Source organism: Xenia sp. Carnegie-2017, unplaced genomic scaffold (assembly GCF_021976095.1).
Source record: "Xenia sp. Carnegie-2017 unplaced genomic scaffold, XeniaSp_v1 HiC_scaffold_22, whole genome shotgun sequence".
Taxonomy (NCBI): Eukaryota; Metazoa; Cnidaria; class Anthozoa; order Malacalcyonacea; family Xeniidae; genus Xenia; species Xenia sp. Carnegie-2017.
Window position 1 is genome coordinate 15,091,580 of NW_025813485.1, and position 21,105 is coordinate 15,112,684.

Sequence of the window (21,105 nt, forward strand, 5' to 3'; positions counted from 1 at the left end):
AACGAAAACGTGAAAAATTTATGAAAAACTATATATTTTCCGATCATAAAACTCACATTTAACATCTACTCTGTGATATGAAGAATTTTTCTTTGGCAAATTTCCTAACAAACCCGGGATGAAAAAAATGGTAAAATTCCAGGTAAAGGTGTTGACATGTTTCGTCGATGACCTGAAAGAAAATATTTTCAAGAAAAGTGTAATGTACAAATTTTTCATCATATGTGCTGTTACATGACGTACCACGACGACGTGGTGTAGGCACATCAAGGCTGTCTTTTGATTGGCTGAAAGGAAAATCAAACAAGTTAATGTCAGCAAAAAAGGTCCAACACTAATGAAGACATCCACTTTTCATAATGAAGACTAGTAGGTATATTTCTACGTAGATCATTTAAAATTTGAAAGAATAAAAAGCTAATTTACTTCGCAATTGACAACAATTCAACATCATTGTTTACCTAGACTGTACATCCTTGACGCCAGTAGACGGAGTAGCCACTCCAGATTTTGTTGCATATTTTCCTTCTCTTCCCAGAAACAGTCGACTTACAAGTCCACGTTTGTACCAGCACTTTGGAAAATCCATAATTTCTTGCAACCTTCGCATGTCATATGTAAATGTTGCAGAGCCAAAATCACAAATTCCTAAAATAGAGAAAGAAAAGTATATAAGTATCCAGTGTTGGATTGTATAAAACCTCAATTTTCAACCATTAAATCGCTTAGAAAAACGACAAGTCTCTTATAAAAATAAACATTTAATCAACACCAGCAATAAAATGTAAAGTCGTGTTGTATTGCTAGCTACTCACCTGTAAGACAAATAAAAATAATTTTAAGAGCCAAATACCTGAAACTTTAACCTTTGTGGAAGGATCCATTCGACTCTCACTTTGTAATCCATGCTGATCCTGACACGTGCTCATTACGTCACCAACACGTCTTCGAGATAAATTGAACTTCATGTACTCCAAACATAGACTAAGTGCATCTTTCTTGCCAGATATAGTTTGAGGTTGAGTAATACGTATTTTGGCTTTTGGAGAAAAATGATCATAATCTTCGGGTGCTGACACGGTCTTCGATGCAACTGTATGTTGCTTGCCATAAGGATGATAAATAGAAAGTGAGAATCTGGATAAACACATTGTAAAAATAATCCCACCGCTATCGTAAGAACGACCTCCTTCACTAGATGATCCATTCATTTTTGTATCAACGGGAATACTTGATCTATTCAGTGATTTATTATGATTTGCCTTCGATGAGAATGCGATGTCAAGTGAAGGAATTGTCATAAGACATTCGATACGTGATGTTGGTAAACAACTGATACGAATACTGGATGGTTGAACACGAACAACGACAACTATGTCCACAGGGAAAGAACTGTATTCCGTAGCCGATGAAGATACAAATGAACTCGTAGTATGTTCGACTTCGCTATACGTGCTTTTAGAATCGACCTGTTCCTCCCCGAGATCATTTGATTCTGAAACAATCGGATTTATTGCTTTATCGATGAAATCCAAAATAGCTGGACGTAAAAGCATTTCATCGGGAAAAGGTTGAACTACAACAGAGATGTACAATGATGCATGCTTATCAAGTGCTTTCTTCACAGATGACAATGAAGAGTCTTGAGGCGAAGAGCTATCAGTAACAGAAGAATAATGTACTCGAGCGTCAACACCTGGTAACAATATGACTGAGCTGTCAGCATATCCGTCTTGTCTTTTTATACCGGGTCCACTTCGACTACGATGACCAGAGCTGTTGGAAGTCTTGAGAATATCATGAATACGAACAGGGTTAGTCCTAGAAAAACGAATAGGATAGGTCCTAGAAAACAAAACAATCCTCACACTTAACTTAGTCAATTCCATCGATAAAAATATTTCTACTAATCTTATTCTTGCCTTGTCAACAATCTCAACGCTTATTCCACAAGAAATTAAATTAAATTCGTATACCTTGGTTCATTGGTCTCGTCATAAGGATGAAAAATACATTTTCCACTATCGATATTTATAACAACTTCAAGATCAAAATCCAAGTCCTGTTGTACGACAGTCGATTTTTGAGAGACATACGATGCTGTATGATCATCCGTACTTTCTCCTCGTTCTATGTCAACAGCAGAATCAACTACTGCAACAAATGCGCGGCTACCTACAGTGTGTGACTGTACTTTCTCTTCAGGATAATGTAACGACGAAGATGTTGATGGATGTCCCAACGAAACACCTTCTAAACTAGACTGTACAGGAAGCACTTCATTACTTTTACCAAAATCCACTTCATCCTTTCCATAACTATCCGCGGAATGATGACGCTGCAATCTCTTTTTTCTTAAAGACATGGAGTCATGTTTAACATGGAGTCTTGGGCTTTCATTAATGGAAAACAACGACCTTTGGGATTGTTTTTCAATTTTTCTAAACATATCACGACGAAATTCTTTGAAAGCAGCACTCTCGAGTTCCTGAAGTGTTTCAGTTTCTGCCTCAAGGATCTTCGTATCAACATTCGCTTCTCTCCTAAAAATTTTAATCGGTATAAACTATATTGAAAGAACGATGAAACTTCATAATGAAGTTTATGAAGTAATTTACCTCAATAAATTGACTTTACGACCTTGTTTCCACATTTCTTTTCAAGATTTTGTGGTTTTTCAGATGTTACTTGTCGCTGACAACAATCAGTTTCATCGATACCCTCATCATTTGCAGCTATATCTGACGTTATCTCAACACCACTCGTTAACATTTCATCAGGTTCATCAGCAACCGACTCCAGATTTGCGATATCGTCATCACCAGTAACAGACGTCAATGTCTGAGCTAAAGCTTTAAAACGTCTACCTATTTCCGTATCACAATGCATATCAACACCACACATCTGCCACATAAAAGACATCACCATTTTGCCAGCCTTTGTCAGGTCTATGTACAAACAACACAAAAATCTAAGTTTCATCTAGAAGACCAACAACTTAAACGCTTTTTAAAATTTCTGATAACAAAAATAGGGCGATGTATAATTATATAATGATACGATGTCCTTAATTATCATGCAAGTTTAAGAAGTTATCACACGATTAGTGAACAACTGCACAAAAAAGTCAAGTTTAAGAAGTTATCACAAGATTAGTGAACAACTGCACAAAAAAGTGAAGTTTAAGAAGTTATCACACGATTAGTGAACAACTGCACAAAAAAGTCAAGTTTAAGAAGTTATCACACGATTAGTGAGCAACTGCACAAAAAGTCAAGTTTAAGAAGTTATCACACGATTAGTGAACAACTGCACAAAAAAGTCAAGTTTAAGAAGTTATCACACGATTAGTGAACAACTGCACAAAAGTCAAGTTTAAGAAGTTATCACACGATTAGTGAACAACTGCACAAAAGTCAAGTTTAAGAAGTTATCACACGATTAGTGAACAACTGCACAAAAAGTCAAGTTTAAGAAGTTATCACACGATTAGTGAACAACTGCACAAAAAAGTGAAGTTTAAGAAGTTATCACACGATTAGTGTACAACTGCACAAAAGTCAAGTTTAGAAGTTATCACACGATTAGTGTACAACTGCACAAAAAGTCAAGTTTAAGAAGTTATCACACGATTAGTGAACAACTGCACAAAAAAGTCAAGTTTAAGAAGTTATCACACGATTAGTGAACAACTGCACAAAAAAGTGAAGTTTAAGAAGTTATCACACGATTAGTGAACAACTGCACAAAAAAGTGAAGTTTAAGAAGTTATCACACGATTAGTGTACAACTGCACAAAAAGTCAAGTTTAAGTTATCACACGATTAGTGTACAACTGCACAAAAGTCAAGTTTAAGAAGTTATCACACGATTAGTGTACAACTGCACAAAAAAGTCAAGTTTAAGAAGTTATCACACGATTAGTGAACAACTGCACAAAGAAGTCAAGTTTAAGAAGTTATCACACGATTAGTGAACAACTGCACAAAAAAGTCAAGTTTAAGAAGTTATCACACGATTAGTGAACAACTGCACAAAAAAGTCAAGTTTAAGAAGTTATCACACGATTAGTGAACAACTGCACAAAGAAGTCAAGTTTAAGAAGTTATCACACGATTAGTGAACAACTGCACAAAAAAGTCAAGTTTAAGAAGTTATCACACGATTAGTGAACAACTGCACAAAAGTCAAGTTTAAGAAGTTATCACACGATTAGTGAACAACTGCACAAAGAAGTCAAGTTTAAGAAGTTATCACACGATTAGTGAACAACTGCACAAAAAAGTCAAGTTTAAGAAGTTATCACACGATTAGTGAACAACTGCACAAAAGTCAAGTTTAAGAAGTTATCACACGATTAGTGAACAACTGCACAAAGAAGTCAAGTTTAAGAAGTTATCACACGATTAGTGAACAACTGCACAAAAAAGTCAAGTTTAAGAAGTTATCACACGATTAGTGAACAACTGCACAAAAAAGTCAAGTTTAAGAAGTTATCACAAGATTAGTGAACAACTGCACAAAAAGTCAAGTTTAAGAAGTTATCACACGATTAGTGAACAACTGCACAAAAAAGTCAAGTTTAAGAAGTTATCACACGATTAGTGAACAACTGCACAAAAAGTCAAGTTTAGAAGTTATCACCCGATTAGTGAACAACTGCACAAAAAAGTCAAGTTTAAGAAGTTATCACACGATTAGTGAACAACTGCACAAAGAAGTCAAGTTTAAGAAGTTATCACACGATTAGTGAACAACTGCACAAAGAAGTCAAGTTTAAGAAGTTATCACACGATTAGTGAACAACTGCACAAAGAAGTCAAGTTTAAGAAGTTATCACACGATTAGTGAACAACTGCACAAAAAAGTCAAGTTTAAGAAGTTATCACACGATTAGTGTACAACTGCACAAAAAAGTCAAGTTTAAGAAGTTATCACACGATTAGTGTACAACTGCACAAAAAAGTCAAGTTTAAGAAGTTATCACACGATTAGTGTCAAGTTTAAGAAGTTATCACACGATTAGTGAACAACTGCACAAAGAAGTCAAGTTTAAGAAGTTATCACACGATTAGTGAACAACTGCACAAAAGTCAAGTTTAAGAAGTTATCACACGATTAGTGAACAACTGCACAAAAAAGTCAAGTTTAAGAAGTTATCACACGATTAGTGAACAACTGCACAAAAAAGTCAAGTTTAAGAAGTTATCACACGATTAGTGAACAACTGCACAAAGAAGCCAAGTTTAAGAAGTTATCACACGATTAGTGTACAACTGCACAAAAGTCAAGTTTAAGAAGTTATCACACGATTAGTGAACAACTGCACAAAAGTCAAGTTTAAGAAGTTATCACACGATTAGTGAACAACTGCACAAAAGTCAAGTTTAAGAAGTTATCACACGATTAGTGAACAACTGCACAAAAAAGTCAAGTTTAAGAAGTTATCACACGATTAGTGAACAACTGCACAAAAGTCAAGTTTAAGAAGTTATCACACGATTAGTGAACAACTGCACAAAGAAGTCAAGTTTAAGAAGTTATCACACGATTAGTGAACAACTGCACAAAAAAGTCAAGTTTAAGAAGTTATCACACGATTAGTGAACAACTGCACAAAAAAGTCAAGTTTAAGAAGTTATCACACGATTAGTGAACAACTGCACAAAGAAGTCAAGTTTAAGAAGTTATCACACGATTAGTGAACAACTGCACAAAAAAGTCAAGTTTAAGAAGTTATCACACGATTAGTGTACAACTGCACAAAAAAGTCAAGTTTAAGAAGTTATCACACGATTAGTGAACAACTGCACAAAAAAGTCAAGTTTAAGAAGTTATCACACGATTAGTGAACAACTGCACAAAAAAGTCAAGCAATGGCTGTAAAGCATAAATATTATTTACCACATACCGTTAGCATAAGGTGCCCGTATTGTACGAGAACAAACTTCATAAGTCCCATTTGATACCTTACCTAAAATAAAAAATGTTAACATTAACCTTTTACGTACAAGTAACGATTCACGTGAAGTCCATATTCAAATTATTCATACTTTTGAGGAACACTGCCCGTTAACGTCATGCCTGTAGCAAACCGTGACTCAAAAGCAACGTTTACATGACCCTGCCTTTATTTTTAAAATGATTCGCAAGTTAAACACGTGTCATTTACACAAGAAAGTTTCGTACAAATTTTATTATAAAATAACACCGCATTGTTGAAATAAGAGTTTTTAATGAGAAATCATCCTGTTGTTCAATTCAATAACAAACAATTAGTTCGTGTTTGTCAATATTTTCATTGGTTGTTATTGAGATACACTTCCTTACATGAATTCATCAAACAAACATTTCGTTCGTCTGGTCTCCATTCCGTCTGTTTAACATCAAACTTTTCAGCAAATCGAAGACAGAAATGGGTGAAATTTCCTTTGCTAACAAACGAGGCACTCGAACAGCACGTCAACAACATTTTCTCCATTGTTAATAAAAGCGCCAAGTTAATCTCTTAAAAATGAAAAGTAATCAAAGGACAGATTTAACATAACTGAAATGTTTCATTATCGTCTAACCAACGAATATAAAAAGTTTCATGATTTCTATACTTTCAATTGACAAAACCACATGTTACTCAAAGGATAGATTTAACACAACTGAAATGTTTCATTATCGTCCAACCAACGAATATAAAAAGTTTCATGATTTCTATACTTTCAATTGACAAAACCACATGTTACTCAAAGGATAGATTTAACACAACTGAAATGTATCATTATCGTCCAACCAACGAATATAAAAAGTTTCATGATTTCTATACTTTCAATTTACAAAACCACATGTTACTGTCACGGATTCAAAAGTTTGGCTTGGAATGCTATTTATATATCAAGCAGACGAGTATCATTTTCTCTAACATTAAAATAACATCTGACCAACAGAATTTTAGCGTTTTTCCCTGCTTTTGCATTTATATTCCTGCTTTTGAATAAGTATGATCATTGCAATCAGTCTTGTGAAAACAAAATGTTGCATTTAAATTCATTTTTTCGGAGAACAACCAACAAAAAAATTGAAACAACAATTTACCTCCGGGGCCTTGTGAAGTTATTAGAGGTTGATCCTAAAGAATTAGAACATAGAAATATCGTAATTAATGGTTTAATGTTAAAAATTAGAGCACTGATGATCATTATTATTAATAATTGATCCTGAAGAATTAGAGCACTGATGATCATTACTATCAATAAATGATCCTGAAGAATTAGAACACTGATAATCATAATTATTAATAATTGATCCTGAAGAATTAGAACACTGATGATCATTAAAATTAATGATTGATCGTGAAGAATTAGAACACTGATAATCATTATTATTAATAATTGATCCTGAAGAATTAGAACACTGATGATCATTAAAATTAATGATTGATCGTGAAGAATTAGAACACTGATGATCATTATTACTAATAAACTGATCAGGCAATGAGAAAACATCGTGTTCAAAAGACAATATAAAGAGAAATGAATACATTGGACATACTTGGTAAGGTGTGTGTAATGGCAAACAGATTCCCAAGTCACTAACTGTAAGTTGCAGAAATAAAAAGCCAGAAAGTTGCACTGTCGCTTGGTTGGGCTGGGGAAGCTTTTCAAAGACAGCTTGTGTAGCAAATTGCACCTGACAAAAAGATTGAAAAAAAAAACAATGAAATGAAAGAACATGCATACGTTATGATGCTATAAAATAAAGTATAAATAACATACATCTTCGGTGAGGGACATTCTCTGTTCATTCCAGTAAGTATATGCATTTTTATAGTTCATATACAACAACACAGCTGCAAAATAAAGAAAGCTTCAAACAAAGGTTTCTAATCCGATATTTGTAAATGATCTGCCGAAATTATACCTTTATCAAAAGCAACAGGTTGGACATATACTAAAGGCTTGACAACAGAAATGAGTAAAGTCTCTTTTTCTTCTGAATTTTCTTTTCCCTATTTACAAAGCACAAACTGTTTATGATACAGTACATTTAACTAAGTATCGATCACGTACAAAACATCAATTAAGCTTGAACAAATGTAAACCGTAAAATCATGGATTGATTTTCATATTTTTTGCAGGGGTGGTGCTAAAAATTTTAGGGAGGTGAGTTAGTAAGGAAGTGACGTAAGACAATGTAAGGATGTAGACTTTAGAGTGATCTAGTAGTGCAGCCATCAAAGGTTGTATAAAAAGTTGAAATTTCGCCGCGATAAACTCAATTCAACCGTACTACGTTTTTGTTCTGCTAAAAATTGAGAGGAGGGGGTAATATGTTTCTTGGAGGGATGAACGATACATTTAGGCGGTGAAATCTGATGTTTGTGGGGTGTTACCCCCTACATCCCCAGAAAATTTGTCAATGCGTAAAATTAGTAAAAACGTAATCATAAAAAATATTATTGAAAACATATTTCCAAAATAATGAAAACGTTAACGGAGAATATAAAATTACACGGAAAGAGAAACCTGTAAACAGTTGCGTAATCCAACATGAGTTGTGAAAAATGCAAGTTGCTGAGAATCATCGCTGCTTTCAACAACAGATTGATCCTGAAAATAAACCAAACAGACATTTTGAGAAGTGAAGATAGAAATGAAAAAATGAAACAAGGTGAAAGACGGTCGTAAATCACACATTTGAAGAAAGAAATATCCTCATAAATACCAATGCGTCCTACAACAACAAATGCCCAACTATAATTTCAATTCTGAGAATAATCGAATGTACCTTCAAAAACTGAAGAAGTGAAAGGGTAAGATCCACGTCCGCTTTAATAAATATTTTCGCTTTTCTTTGTTCGCCTTCTAAAAAGATAATAGTGTTAAAAAATTGGAAGATAAATAAAAAAAATTACAGCATTTATAAGTTTCCAAAACTTTATTTTCTCTATAAAATCATTATAACATTTCAGAGAATAACACCTCGCATTTTTTCACTATTAAATATCGGGGCGATTGAATACAGAAATTTATTGTGTGTTAACTTACTTTCTAAAATTACGTCTGTTTTTATTTCCTCGTTATTTGACACTTCAAGATTAACAGATCCAGTTTGTAAACAAACAGCAGTGGATGAAGGAGTTGTGGCAGTTATCTTTATTCCCTGAAAAAAACCCCAGCAATTCCATTACTTTAAAATCAAATTATGAATATAAATATCAATAAATCAGCAATACACAAAGGACTACAATATTAAAAAATACAATCAATAAGTAATAAAAAATTTGGTTACCTTAAGTTTAAGAGCAAATGTGAAGATAAAGGACTTTCTATTTTCGTCTTCCACATCAACAACGTCAGTAGACGCAGTTCGCCACAGAGGAACAGGTTGACTTTCTCCTGACACCCTTTGAAGAACATCATTGACTTCCTGAAAGAAAATATTGTTTATCATCAGTGAGTATTCATGTATCGTGAGTAAAAGTTGTCTTACAAGTTTCAGCAAAAATCTCCCAAATTTTTTAAACTTAAGTAACACAGATAACAAGTATGAATACAATGCTTGTTCCTCGTGATCAACAAGATCCTCGTAAACTTAGTTACCATGGTGACCTTAGTGATCATGTTAACCTTAATGACCGTGAAAACCTTAGTGATCATGCTAACCTTAATGACCGTGATGACCTTAGAGTGAAGAACCTCAGTGATTATGGTTACTAAGGTGAACCATTCTCCCTTTAGGGAAAGATTTCAAATACCTTCATAAAACCTTTCTGAATAAATATAAGATGATTAAGCAAATCAGTTGAGAGATTTTGATTAAAAGCTCCAATATCGGCAACAATCCTTAAATGGTTCTTGTCAATAAAGAACGTGGCGTCTTTATCAGAACTGGCCAATCGCAGAACACCGGACAAATCAACACGCGGAAGATGAATGGAGGTTGAAGCTGGTATGCTGCTGTCAAAAGATTTAACCTACATATGAATGATAAATAATCTTTGTAAATATATGATATGAAAGAGAATAATAAGACAAGACCTACATTATAGCATACAGTAACATTTCATTCCTACCTTTGAAGTGAAGCTAAGTTGATGTTCTGGCATGTCAAGTTTAAACGAATTCTCTTTACCAGTCTTCCCAAAAGATGAAACTGCACCGATCTACAAAATATCAAAAGATATTTTATAATTAGCTTTAAATACAGGACAAGCGGTAAAACATTCTCGTATTGTACAACAGGAAACAGTTCATTCTGACAAAATAGCAATTTTGTCTTTTGAAACACTTCATCCACCATACAATACCTTATATTCAACTTTCAGAGAAGGAAGTAAAGACGCTCCAATAGAGAAACCTTGCAAACGAACAGTGATTGAAATTTGTGGAAAATCTTTCGAAGACTGGGTACGAAAGTATGGATGACGACCATCCGTTTCATCGAGATCATCTTTAGGAATTTGAACCAATGGAATGTCGCCAAGTTCACTCGAATCTTTGTCATGTGGTAAATCAACAAGAGAAGATCGTTCAAGACTGCTAAACGTTCTAAAACATTACAATACAAACGTTAAAATATTAGTGAAATTAAAAGAAATGGCGCACATGTCTGGATGACTTTATTTCGTGAACTTTTTTCAAACATTAAAACAACAATTACTTTGATGGTAAAATAATGGATAAAGAAATCGTCGTACAACACACATTTCTCTACTTTGCAAATGTTTCTGTTAATAGTGGAGAAACAAAAAAGAAATCATATGAACTCAATTTTCTTTTCACATTGTACATGCTAAACTGTGTGAAAGCGCCACTGGTTTGTGAAAGAAAAGCAATATTTTTATTGAGACACGTCAAAAGCACGAGTGAGTAAAAAAAGCGCGAACAAAACTATCTGTGCGGACATTTCTTAAATAAAACAGTGACGTCATAAGACGTCATTTTCAAAAGCAGAACAATGTTTTCAGCGCATGAAAATAGCTACCTCACAACGCTTCTTTGACTTTGGATTTCAGAAATTTGTTTTGAAAGCGTTTTAGAGCTTCGAGTCATCATGCAATGAAGAGCAACGGGATGTTGAGGAATGTCGACATCAACTTTACCAAGTGAAACAACGACACTTTTCTTCAAATCTTCCCGTTGGGTCGCAAATGAATACATACCATTGGATGAATTTAAAACACAGCTAACAACCGTACTGAAAAATATGTAATATTGAAATTAAACACTGAAGTGGACAATAATACATCGAAACATGTAACATTGGAATGAAAGATATCAATTCACATTAAAACGTCGTATACTGATAATGATTTAAAGACACCATTATAGTTGGGAAGGTAACAGACTGTAGAGAGATGAACACTAACTCGCTTTGATGTCCAATCTCGTAGAGAACAAGACGAGCATTCTCCACATGACCAGAGAAAGTAAACAATTTCTTAGTAGAATGAGCTTCTACATTAAAAGATTTAAAAAGGAGAAGAACGAGTTTATTAATGTACATGATAAACATTTTTACTGCCGTAGTAACACATACCATTGGATGTTTTTTTATTTAATGTGTGTTTTTCCACTTTGTGACAAGCACAAAGGTTGATGCTATTGATTTCAGTCTTCAGACAGAGTTCTCCAAATGTCGCAACACATTTCATTCTTTGTAACAAAAGCACAACAACAACGTTCAGTTGTGGTCGGTCACGTGGTGTTCTTCCCATGGAAATAACCTTTTTGTCTTTGGGAGGCATGGCAACACTCGGGTTGTCACGTGAGAACGTTTTTCTCGAATTAAACCTGAAATCTTTGGAAGCGTTTAGTGAAACACGAGGTGCTCGACGATTTACTGCACTGGAAAAATCTTCCATATCAATCTTATGTTCTGGAATTTTAGCTAAAAATACGAGAAAGTTCATTCAATAACAGGTATATTAGGACACGTGCATATACTAGGAGATAGACAGGACACGTGAATATACTAGGAGGTAGATAGGACACGTGCGTATACTAGGAGATAGACAGGACACGCGTATATACTAGGCGATAGACAGGACACGTGAATATACTAGGAGATAGACAGGACACGCGTATATGCTAGGAGATAGACAGGACACGTGAATATACTAGGAGATAGACAGGACACGTGAATATACTAGGAGATAGACAGGACACGTGAATATACTAGGAGATAGACAGGACACGCGTATATGCTAGGAGATAGACAGGACACGCGTATATGCTAGGAGATAGACAGGACACGCGTATATACTAGGAGATAGACAGGACATGCGTATATGCTAGGAGATAGACAGGACACGCGTATATGCTAGGAGATTGACAGGACATGCGTATATGCTAGGAGATAGACAGGACACGTGAATATCCTAGGAGATAGAAAGGACACGTGAATATACTAGGAGATAGACAGGACACGTGAATATACTAGGAGATAGACAGGACACGCGTATGTATATCAGTAATTAGTAACATAGTATATTTAAGTTGTTAAAGTACGTAAGGGAACTAAAAATATCGCCTACCACTATACATGCTGACGAAATACCGTTTCAATCTCGGAAAACTCAAAGTCAAATCAAATTATGAGTTTTGCTGAAGTTTATTACTAGAATTGTTGCGGAAATTGTAAAAGTCGCAAAGTTATACCATACATATTGCGTTCACCTGACTTATTATTTGTGACTCCTGATGGCAATATTGAATAAAGATCAGAAACTTGTGACATAATTCTCCAGCATTTTTGATTCTCCGAGATAGTTTTTCTTTTTTGTTCTTCAATTTTCTGCACATTTTCCAGGTGAAAAAGCTTGCCAGATTTTATTCCATCATACGTTTCGCCAAGAATATCAACAATATCAGCAACTTGAAGCACAAGTCTGATCAAAGACAAGTTTATACTCTGAGTAGCATATTGACAGTTTATGTTCACGTGAGCAGAACGTGTCAAAGTTGTTGGTTTCGGTGTTTCAAAAAAATGCAGTTTACTTTTAGACCTCTCGTCGGCTTTCTCGCTAAACACATTTAGCAAAGGTTTGCTGTTGAAATTGACTTTATTTTGAAGATTTTGGAGCATAAACAATGGTGTTTTAGTTTGTGAGTCTGTCGTAACAATTTGAGGAGGTTTGACCTTGACTCTTAGTAAACAATCTAGTTTTCCTTCAGATATATCAACACGTACACATTTTAATGTAACCAGCAATGAAAAGGTTTTATCTGAACAAGATGACATCTCCTCTGACGATAGAAGGAAACCCATTCCAAGGAAAAACTCTTTAAAAATAACTTTTTCATCAGCTATTTGTTTTCCACTTGTTGGTTGACTAACCATTTGTCCAAATAAATCATCTTCGTTCTTATCAAGAGTACCCCAGGTCACTAAACAAAAAAGATAGTTCTCTAATAAATCAAGTTATTTGTGAAGGAAACACAAAATAGTCGCCATATAGGAATGTAGTCTAAAACGCATGAAAAATGCATAAATTATTTAAAATTGAAAAACGAGCATCACCTTTATAGCATTCGTGACATAATGTAGAACAATATAATTTTAAAGAAACCGCTTGTTATGAAATTTAAATTATTGTTCTACACTAAGCTGACTTTTAAGCATAAACGCAACTAAAAACACGTTGGACGGAGAAAAGTGACTTGAATCATGTGAAAATAATTAATGTATTCTTTACGAGAACGAAAAAAATTTTTCACTATTCATTTAACTTAAAAACTTCGACAACAATCATAATGAAAAAATTAAATGGCAAAGTTTGTTGGTGCTTTGTAAATATGAGAGATCATTACTCATTTTGTAGCTACAGATCTATTGCTTTCACACACTGACATAACAGGAGCTACAGGACAAAATATGCATGCGGGCTAGCAAAACCATTGCAAAATAAAGTTATCTTCAAAAAAGAAATTCATAAAACGACACATGATATAAAGATAAGTCGTTAACTAGAGAGCAAATCTATAAAATCTTAAACTATTTTCTTTGTTACCTTTTGGTTGAGTTTGATATTTATCGTAAATGCTTGTGCTGTGTTTACTGGATCTTGGTGAGGAGACTGGGGAAGAAAAGAAACTATATAAAGTTGGCTCAACTTCTTTCTGCTGTATCTTCTTTTTCGCTCGATATTTATAGGTCAATGGTAAATTTTCACTATCAGTTGACGACATTGACGATATAAGAGACGATGATTTAGGCGATGGTGGATTATTCATTTTTACATTGATATTTACATCATTAGATGCAATTTGAGTCATTTGATTGGTAGATTCTAACTCTATAAAAAATATAAATGTATAGATATGGGTCTCTGTTTGTTAATTGCATATGAGTTAATTCCATAGATATAATAAATTAAAAGAACATGCACATCTTTGATTCCCTTTCCCAGGGTTTTCCTGGAATATTCTAAACAACCAGCTACATTGTAAACATAGCTATTTCTCTAAAAAACTTCTCCGTGCCACGTGATAATGTTATAAACGATTCATGCTTATCACGTGGTACTGACATAAACGTCTACGGCAAACTTTTCATTACTTATCCAATTTACAATTATATGAGTTCTCAAACTTCCAAGATTTCGGGAGAAAAAATAAATGGAAAGTCTTAAAATTTAAAATAAACACCGAGTTCTATGATAAATAATATGAAATTACCTGCATGAATCATGTCATCATCTTGTGATTTTCTAAATTTAACGTTTTTAAGAATTGCTCGGTCACGCTCTGTTAGAACACCCCGACCAACGACAAGACGCTTGTGAGGACCAGCAGAACGAAATTCTTCATCCTTTTCACCGAGCAAACATTTCCATTGACGAGAAAGCGCCATTATCCCACGATTAAGATCATCTGTAGGAGGAACAGCATCTACATCGGATAAAGCAGTGAGAACTGCCAGCTTTCTTTTACCAACTGCTTGACGACGAAGATGAAAAATCAACTGACTGGAATATTCTTTTTGAAGAAATTTTGATTCATCATTTAGCTTACTAACAATCTTATGCTAAAAAATAAATACGAAATAATTGAACGATTACTTTCCTGCATTTCAGATTTTTACAATGACGTAAAATTATTTTCAGTCGCCTATAGGTACATCAGAAATAGCACCATAAAATACCATATAACCATTGAAAAGACTACTATATAATCAACCTACCGTTCCAAGCATTTTATTTTTCTCAGGAAGACCAAGAGCCATTATACAAGATGCTACCATTAAAAATCGTCTACGATGACTTTCACTAAGTACTTGAAGATTTTTTCGAAGATTCTCAACACCAGGCATCCAGCCTGAGACAGCTGGTATTCCAGTGGTAAGCAAATTGTTATGAAGATGATAATTCTCAGGAACTGGTTTGACAGACGACGGCGACGCACAGTTAAACCAAATGTATTGAAAATTTACAACCATATCGTTTTCATGATGAAGCATACAAATGGATCCCTGCGTTGTCTGATCTTCCGCTACAATTGACGATACAAGTGGTTTTCCTATCCTGGCGATATCTTCAGAATGACGCATGAGCAAAGGTTGATCAGTAACATCGTCCTCTCCTTCACTCTCATTGTCAGTTAGTCTTCCAGTACTATCACTGCGAGCACTTAAAGATGATGTAATAGAACTACAGGAATCTTTATGAGAGGAAATAGGAACATTAAAAGCAGATACAGATACAGCACGAGGTGAAACAGAAAGACCAGGTTGTTTTTCTACGATAACACTCTCTAGCATTTGTTCTTTTTGGTTTTCGTGAAGCGTCGGTTGATGTGATGCTGATGTATTAGTGACATCATTTTGAGCTAACTTTGATAAAAGTTGCGCAGGAGCACTTTGGCTACGGTTGTGACCGGCCTTCTTCATTGACGAAGCGTTTTCTAAGTTTCTATAAGTTTTTAACTTCACACAACTTCCAAATTTAAGCGAGATATTATCAATTCCAGATTCCAACATGACAAAATTTACAATATCTTTTTTTGTTAATAGTTTCAAATCGAGATTCTTGGAAAACTGAACTATATTTGAGCTTGAATAAACGAAGTCAACCTTGCTGCAACTTTGAGATATTGCCGTTGTGTAACTGTTCTCCACGTCACTTTTATTACATAAGCGACTAAACTGCATTTGAACTTTCGCCAAGTTAAAATTGCCCACCATGTTATTGCCTACATCTTCAACACCATCCTTCTCACATAAAAATGAAGGAGGAAGCAAAGTTTGGTTGGACGTTACGTTATCTTCTTCATCATGTTTTTCGTGCATGTATTTTGCCAGTAATGCATTTTTTTGTCTCTTTACATTCATTGTTCCTGAAAAATTTTTAAATCTTACAGCGAGCAATGAAAGAGTGGGATTTGGATGAAAATTTTGGTTGAGATGATCAGTCAGATCACTGTCAGTACTGCTGATTGTAGACATTGAAATCTTTGAAATTTGCCTTTCTCTTGTAAAAGCTTGTAAGAAACAAACATTCACTCCAGGAATTGATACATGGAAGCTTTCACACTCGTATGTGTCTTTGTACAGTTCTGGAAAATTCATACCGACTTTCTTTTGAGCGAGACTTAGACTTCTAACATGGATTGTATCAAGAACGGCAAATGGATGAAAATTTTTCACGTGTTCAGACAGTGCTTTTGAGTACCTAAAAATAGAGAGTTTGAAAAACACACGTCGCTAAATGCCCCAAAAACCGTAAACTTCACTATACGGAGTAACATCACTAACAACATCAAAGGATATTGCAAAATTTTAAAGAAACACTGTCTTTTTGACTCACAATTTGAAGCAAACTAAAATATGTTTTGCAGATTTATTTAATTTCGCTTCCAAGTAATATTAATTAATGTATCATGCGAGGAGCATTCTTCTGGTAAATAACAACATTTTTCATAAAAACTTTTACCTGCTTCTGTAAGTAGTACAGTAAACTAATTATTACGAGCGATAAAGTTTTCACTAATATTTAAATAACGATAGTCTTCAAATGTTTAAATGTCCGTATAGTTGCCTTGTTGCCCGCGGTTTACATAATAAAGATTGTCTTATTGTCGAAGGATTAAATGTCCGATGTCCATATTAGTTGCAGTATGCACATTGATATAGTCAGTGTTATGGTTTTTCTTAAATGTTAAATGTAAAACTTCTTACCTATCAAAAGCATCAAGCATTAAAGGAGACAACATGATATTGACGAAGTTTTCAATCTTCAAAATTGAGGTTTGTTGATTTGACGGCGAGGAAACTTGTTCTTGACCAGCATTAAAATGACTCCAAAACGATTCATGATTTTGAGAAGTCTTTTCCGAACTACACAAACGAGAAACCTAATATAATAAAGTCTTTTCCTTCACCACAATAAGAACAATAAAGTTGAGGTATATACGTATATATATAAATAACCACATAAAAGATAAAAGTTTCTCCAGATTTTAAGTGATTTTTATTGAGCTTTCGACTCGTTGCTTCGAGCCTTCATCAGAATGAGGATATTTATTTACACGTGCTTTTAGCTTGGAGACGTCCTTCTGATGAAGGCTCGAAGCAACGGGTCGAAAGCTCAATAAAAATCACTTAAAATCCGGAGAAACTTTTATCTTTTATGTATTAAATGCCTGGATTACAAATTTTCAAACTTATAAATAACCACATACATATTGTTGAAATTGAGTTTGATGTCTTCCATAAACGGATTTCTTGATGGCCCATTCCATTTTTCATCACTATTCTTTCCGATAAGAGTATGAAATTGACGTGGAGTGTTTGAACTAAACACATGTCGCTTTGGAGTGATTTTCGGCACTTGTTCAACAACCTGTAAATGAAGATTAACCCTAATCCACCTTTCAATTTTTCCACTAAAAAATTTTATCTGATTGCCAAATAAATACCTTGACGTTTTGCACCATATTAAGTTTTCTGTTGGTGAACGAAGTCGATTCTTCAATTTCCAGCCAAACATCGCAGTGCATCTCTGAAAGATGACTTCTGTATTGCGAAAATAAAACAGAAGGTAATAAAATACAGCTATCTTGAAAGTCCTTCCTCTGGTTTTCAATGTTCTCAACAGCTGATGAGAAACTTTCCAATGATAAGGTTGATGGCGATCGTGATGTACTTCTGTCTCTGCAAAATAATGTCAAAACAATTAACACAAAACTTAAACCACTTTAACACTAACATATAGACAATTATGTGTGATCAAATTAACACAAAACTTAAACCACTTTAACACTAACATATAGACAATTATGTGTGATCAAATCAACACAAGTAGCTACTGAGGATCTGGGCTCACTTTCTAACAAAACACTGCATGCAAAACAATTCCCACTTGAACATCAAAGGAATCAGACTCCAACTCATTTAATATGCTTCAAATCATAGAAAATATCAACGTATAAAGTCACTGTACATAATCAATGAATTACTCACAGGTCGCTCTTGCATGAATAATAAGAAGCATCGCTGGCTAATCTTTGACGAACGTTTTCAGAATTTTCAACGCTATTCTTACGTATACTTCCAAGATAGTTCTCACCAATGCTGCCAGAATTTGGGATGAAAATATTAGAAGTGGTCGAACCTGAAACTACAAATTAAATACGGCGTAAACTATTTCATGTCAGGGAAAGAAACATTCTTACTTTTTTCATAACAGTAAGCACCATTAAGTACATGAGCAGATTGAACAATTAGTGGATAAATCAAACATGTACTTTTTATTATAATGGTCATGAAAAGATAACTGTTTAAAATGAAAGTCACGTCGTCGTAAATAAATTAAGAAAAAATGTGCACGAATACAACGCACATGAATGTTAAACATGCAGAGATGCAACTTTGCTTCTCTCGTTCATAAATAATTCAATTTCATTAGAAGAAACAGTCTTACATTTTACCTTTAGTTGAGCTGAACCGAGCAGATCCCTGAAAATAATTTCTTTGAATCTTTGGTGAGTGACCGCTCCCAGACCAGCTGTTATGACGTTGAAGTCTTTTAGAATGAGATTCATTATAAAAATGAATTATTGTCATCTTCTTCCAACTCCATACTCTGCCATCCGTCGGGACTTCTGAATAAACCATTTTTTTGTTCTTCTTGCGCAGCATCAAGTCGATCAGTTTTGAAAAATATTGGTCCATTGACATTCTTTCCGAAGAAATTACACCCCCCAACACATCCGCATCGCGTTGCAAAATCACTGGACGAAGTATAACGTGACTTACTATGTTTCCATAGAAACCAAAGACGTCGACTTTTATCGTCATGTTTTTTTAAAAATTCTCTCTGTTGTGAAGGATGTTGCAGACCCTCGTTGAGAAGAATATCAGAAATAACAGGACCAGCCCGAAAAGAGCCGGCTTCAAGCCAACATGATTCTTTCTGCCCAGGAGGATTTTTGAGTTTATTAACAGGCAGAAGAAGAACATACTGGGAAATGTCAATTTTGTGAATTATTAAACTCATACCAGTCTTTGAGCCAAGTGTGTGAAGGTTGCACGATGCCATACGAACAGGCGAAATCTAAATAAAAATTACATAATTTCTTTCTCGTGCAAGCTTTTCAACTCCACTAAAAATTGCATATACTGAACAAATATCGATTCATAGTACCTTCACATTACAGCAGCAACTTGTCTCCACAATACAAACATCGATTTCTTCAACAGACAAACGAGTTATTTTGTAAATCAAATCATCTTCAGTAACACGCAGCGAATTGACGTCACCAATGGAAGCATTCATCGTTTCGCGTTTCTCCACCTGTTCGCTTTCATAACGAGAAATTTTTTTCGCATTTGGATGTTTCATAACGTTTTCTTTGTTCAAAAAATGGAAGGCAAACAATTCAGCCCAATTATATACTGCCGCCAACTGAAAATGTGGAATACAACAATCAAAATTTAAACATTTAAGAAAGGAGTTTTAATGTAAGATTCGAGCAGTAAACCTTCAAGGTAAAAACAACGTAAAGATCTATAATAAAACACGATCTATAAGAATTATAAAATACAAAAACCTGAGAAATGGTCACATTTCCAAAAAATGTCCCAAGCTGCATTTCAAGCAACCAAGCATATTCTTTGCTGTCTGCATCATCATCAGGCTGGTCTTCATTAGAAAACATAGCATGACCACGCAGCTGTATTCCTGAGAGATGAAGAGAACCATGGTTCAAATTGCTATTGCAATTCGTTCTCTGTAAAAAACAACAAAATAAACAAGATATGACGACATATATACTGTAAATATAAAGTTGATCTGTCATAAGCCATACAAGTACCTGAGGTATATACAAAATTCAATTATAATAATATATATATTAAAGTCAGTCTATGTGTGAAGTCAACGGCTATTCATAGTTCAAAGTTATTTTATGATTAGATTTGAACAGAATAAAGTAAAGTTATCATACATGAAGTATAAGCAGTACTGTAAACAAATGGTATTGATGTTTTACTATCCTCTTAACTATAACAAATCTTAAAGTATTTCTCTAGCAAAACTAAATCACCTTCATAGCATCATTCACTTTTATTGTTATAGGCATCAGATTAAGTTGCAATCGTGTTTCAAAGAGATTTCTGTGCATTTCAAACGAAAGGCCATCGGTAAGGAGTAAAGGAGCGATTACATCCGAGTTACAATGCTGAAAATTATAATGAAAGTCAATAGAAATAGCAAAAAAAAACTCGTTTCGTGAACAAAAATAAACTTCACAACTAAACAGATACTTAGACCAACGTTATCTCTCCATTTTTGAACTGCGCCAATTCGATAAGTTTAGTTAATTATACGTTGGAATACATTGTTACTCTATTTTTGTGTAAAAATACGTAAAACATGTCGCTATTATGAGATGGATATTCGCCATGCACCAAATGCGAAAAGTTCGGCACGTGTGTTTGCGTAAAATTCTATCATACATGTGTGTAAAATTCTATCATACATGTGTGTAAAATTCTATCATACATGTGTGTAAAATTCTATCATACATGTGTGTAAAATTCTATCATACATGTGTGTAAATTTCTATCATACATGTGTGTAAAATTCTATCATACATGTGTGTAAATTTCTAT

The 21,105-nt window shown here is 34.3% G+C and overlaps 1 protein-coding gene across 1 annotated transcript in view; it reads right to left on the reverse strand.

Moving 5' to 3' along the window:
* Positions 1 to 21,105, reverse strand: part of LOC124445194 (transmembrane protein KIAA1109-like) — a 33,731-nt gene that overhangs the window by 3,522 nt on the left and 9,104 nt on the right. Inside the window, 35 exon segments of the mRNA XM_046995902.1 lie at positions 57 to 172; positions 240 to 287; positions 462 to 648; positions 854 to 1,821; positions 1,977 to 2,543; positions 2,621 to 2,948; positions 5,912 to 5,974; positions 6,331 to 6,507; positions 7,087 to 7,120; positions 7,543 to 7,680; positions 7,767 to 7,840; positions 7,912 to 7,999; positions 8,517 to 8,600; positions 8,779 to 8,855; positions 9,039 to 9,153; positions 9,283 to 9,420; positions 9,749 to 9,967; positions 10,067 to 10,156; positions 10,301 to 10,541; positions 10,978 to 11,190; positions 11,363 to 11,450; positions 11,533 to 11,883; positions 12,672 to 13,382; positions 14,006 to 14,290; positions 14,673 to 15,021; positions 15,178 to 16,663; positions 17,170 to 17,328; positions 17,673 to 17,833; positions 17,910 to 18,144; positions 18,454 to 18,610; positions 18,921 to 19,063; positions 19,065 to 19,546; positions 19,637 to 19,897; positions 20,043 to 20,222; positions 20,538 to 20,672. Coding sequence (XP_046851858.1) covers positions 57 to 172; positions 240 to 287; positions 462 to 648; positions 854 to 1,821; positions 1,977 to 2,543; positions 2,621 to 2,948; positions 5,912 to 5,974; positions 6,331 to 6,507; positions 7,087 to 7,120; positions 7,543 to 7,680; positions 7,767 to 7,840; positions 7,912 to 7,999; positions 8,517 to 8,600; positions 8,779 to 8,855; positions 9,039 to 9,153; positions 9,283 to 9,420; positions 9,749 to 9,967; positions 10,067 to 10,156; positions 10,301 to 10,541; positions 10,978 to 11,190; positions 11,363 to 11,450; positions 11,533 to 11,883; positions 12,672 to 13,382; positions 14,006 to 14,290; positions 14,673 to 15,021; positions 15,178 to 16,663; positions 17,170 to 17,328; positions 17,673 to 17,833; positions 17,910 to 18,144; positions 18,454 to 18,610; positions 18,921 to 19,063; positions 19,065 to 19,546; positions 19,637 to 19,897; positions 20,043 to 20,222; positions 20,538 to 20,672 — 9,148 coding nt within the window.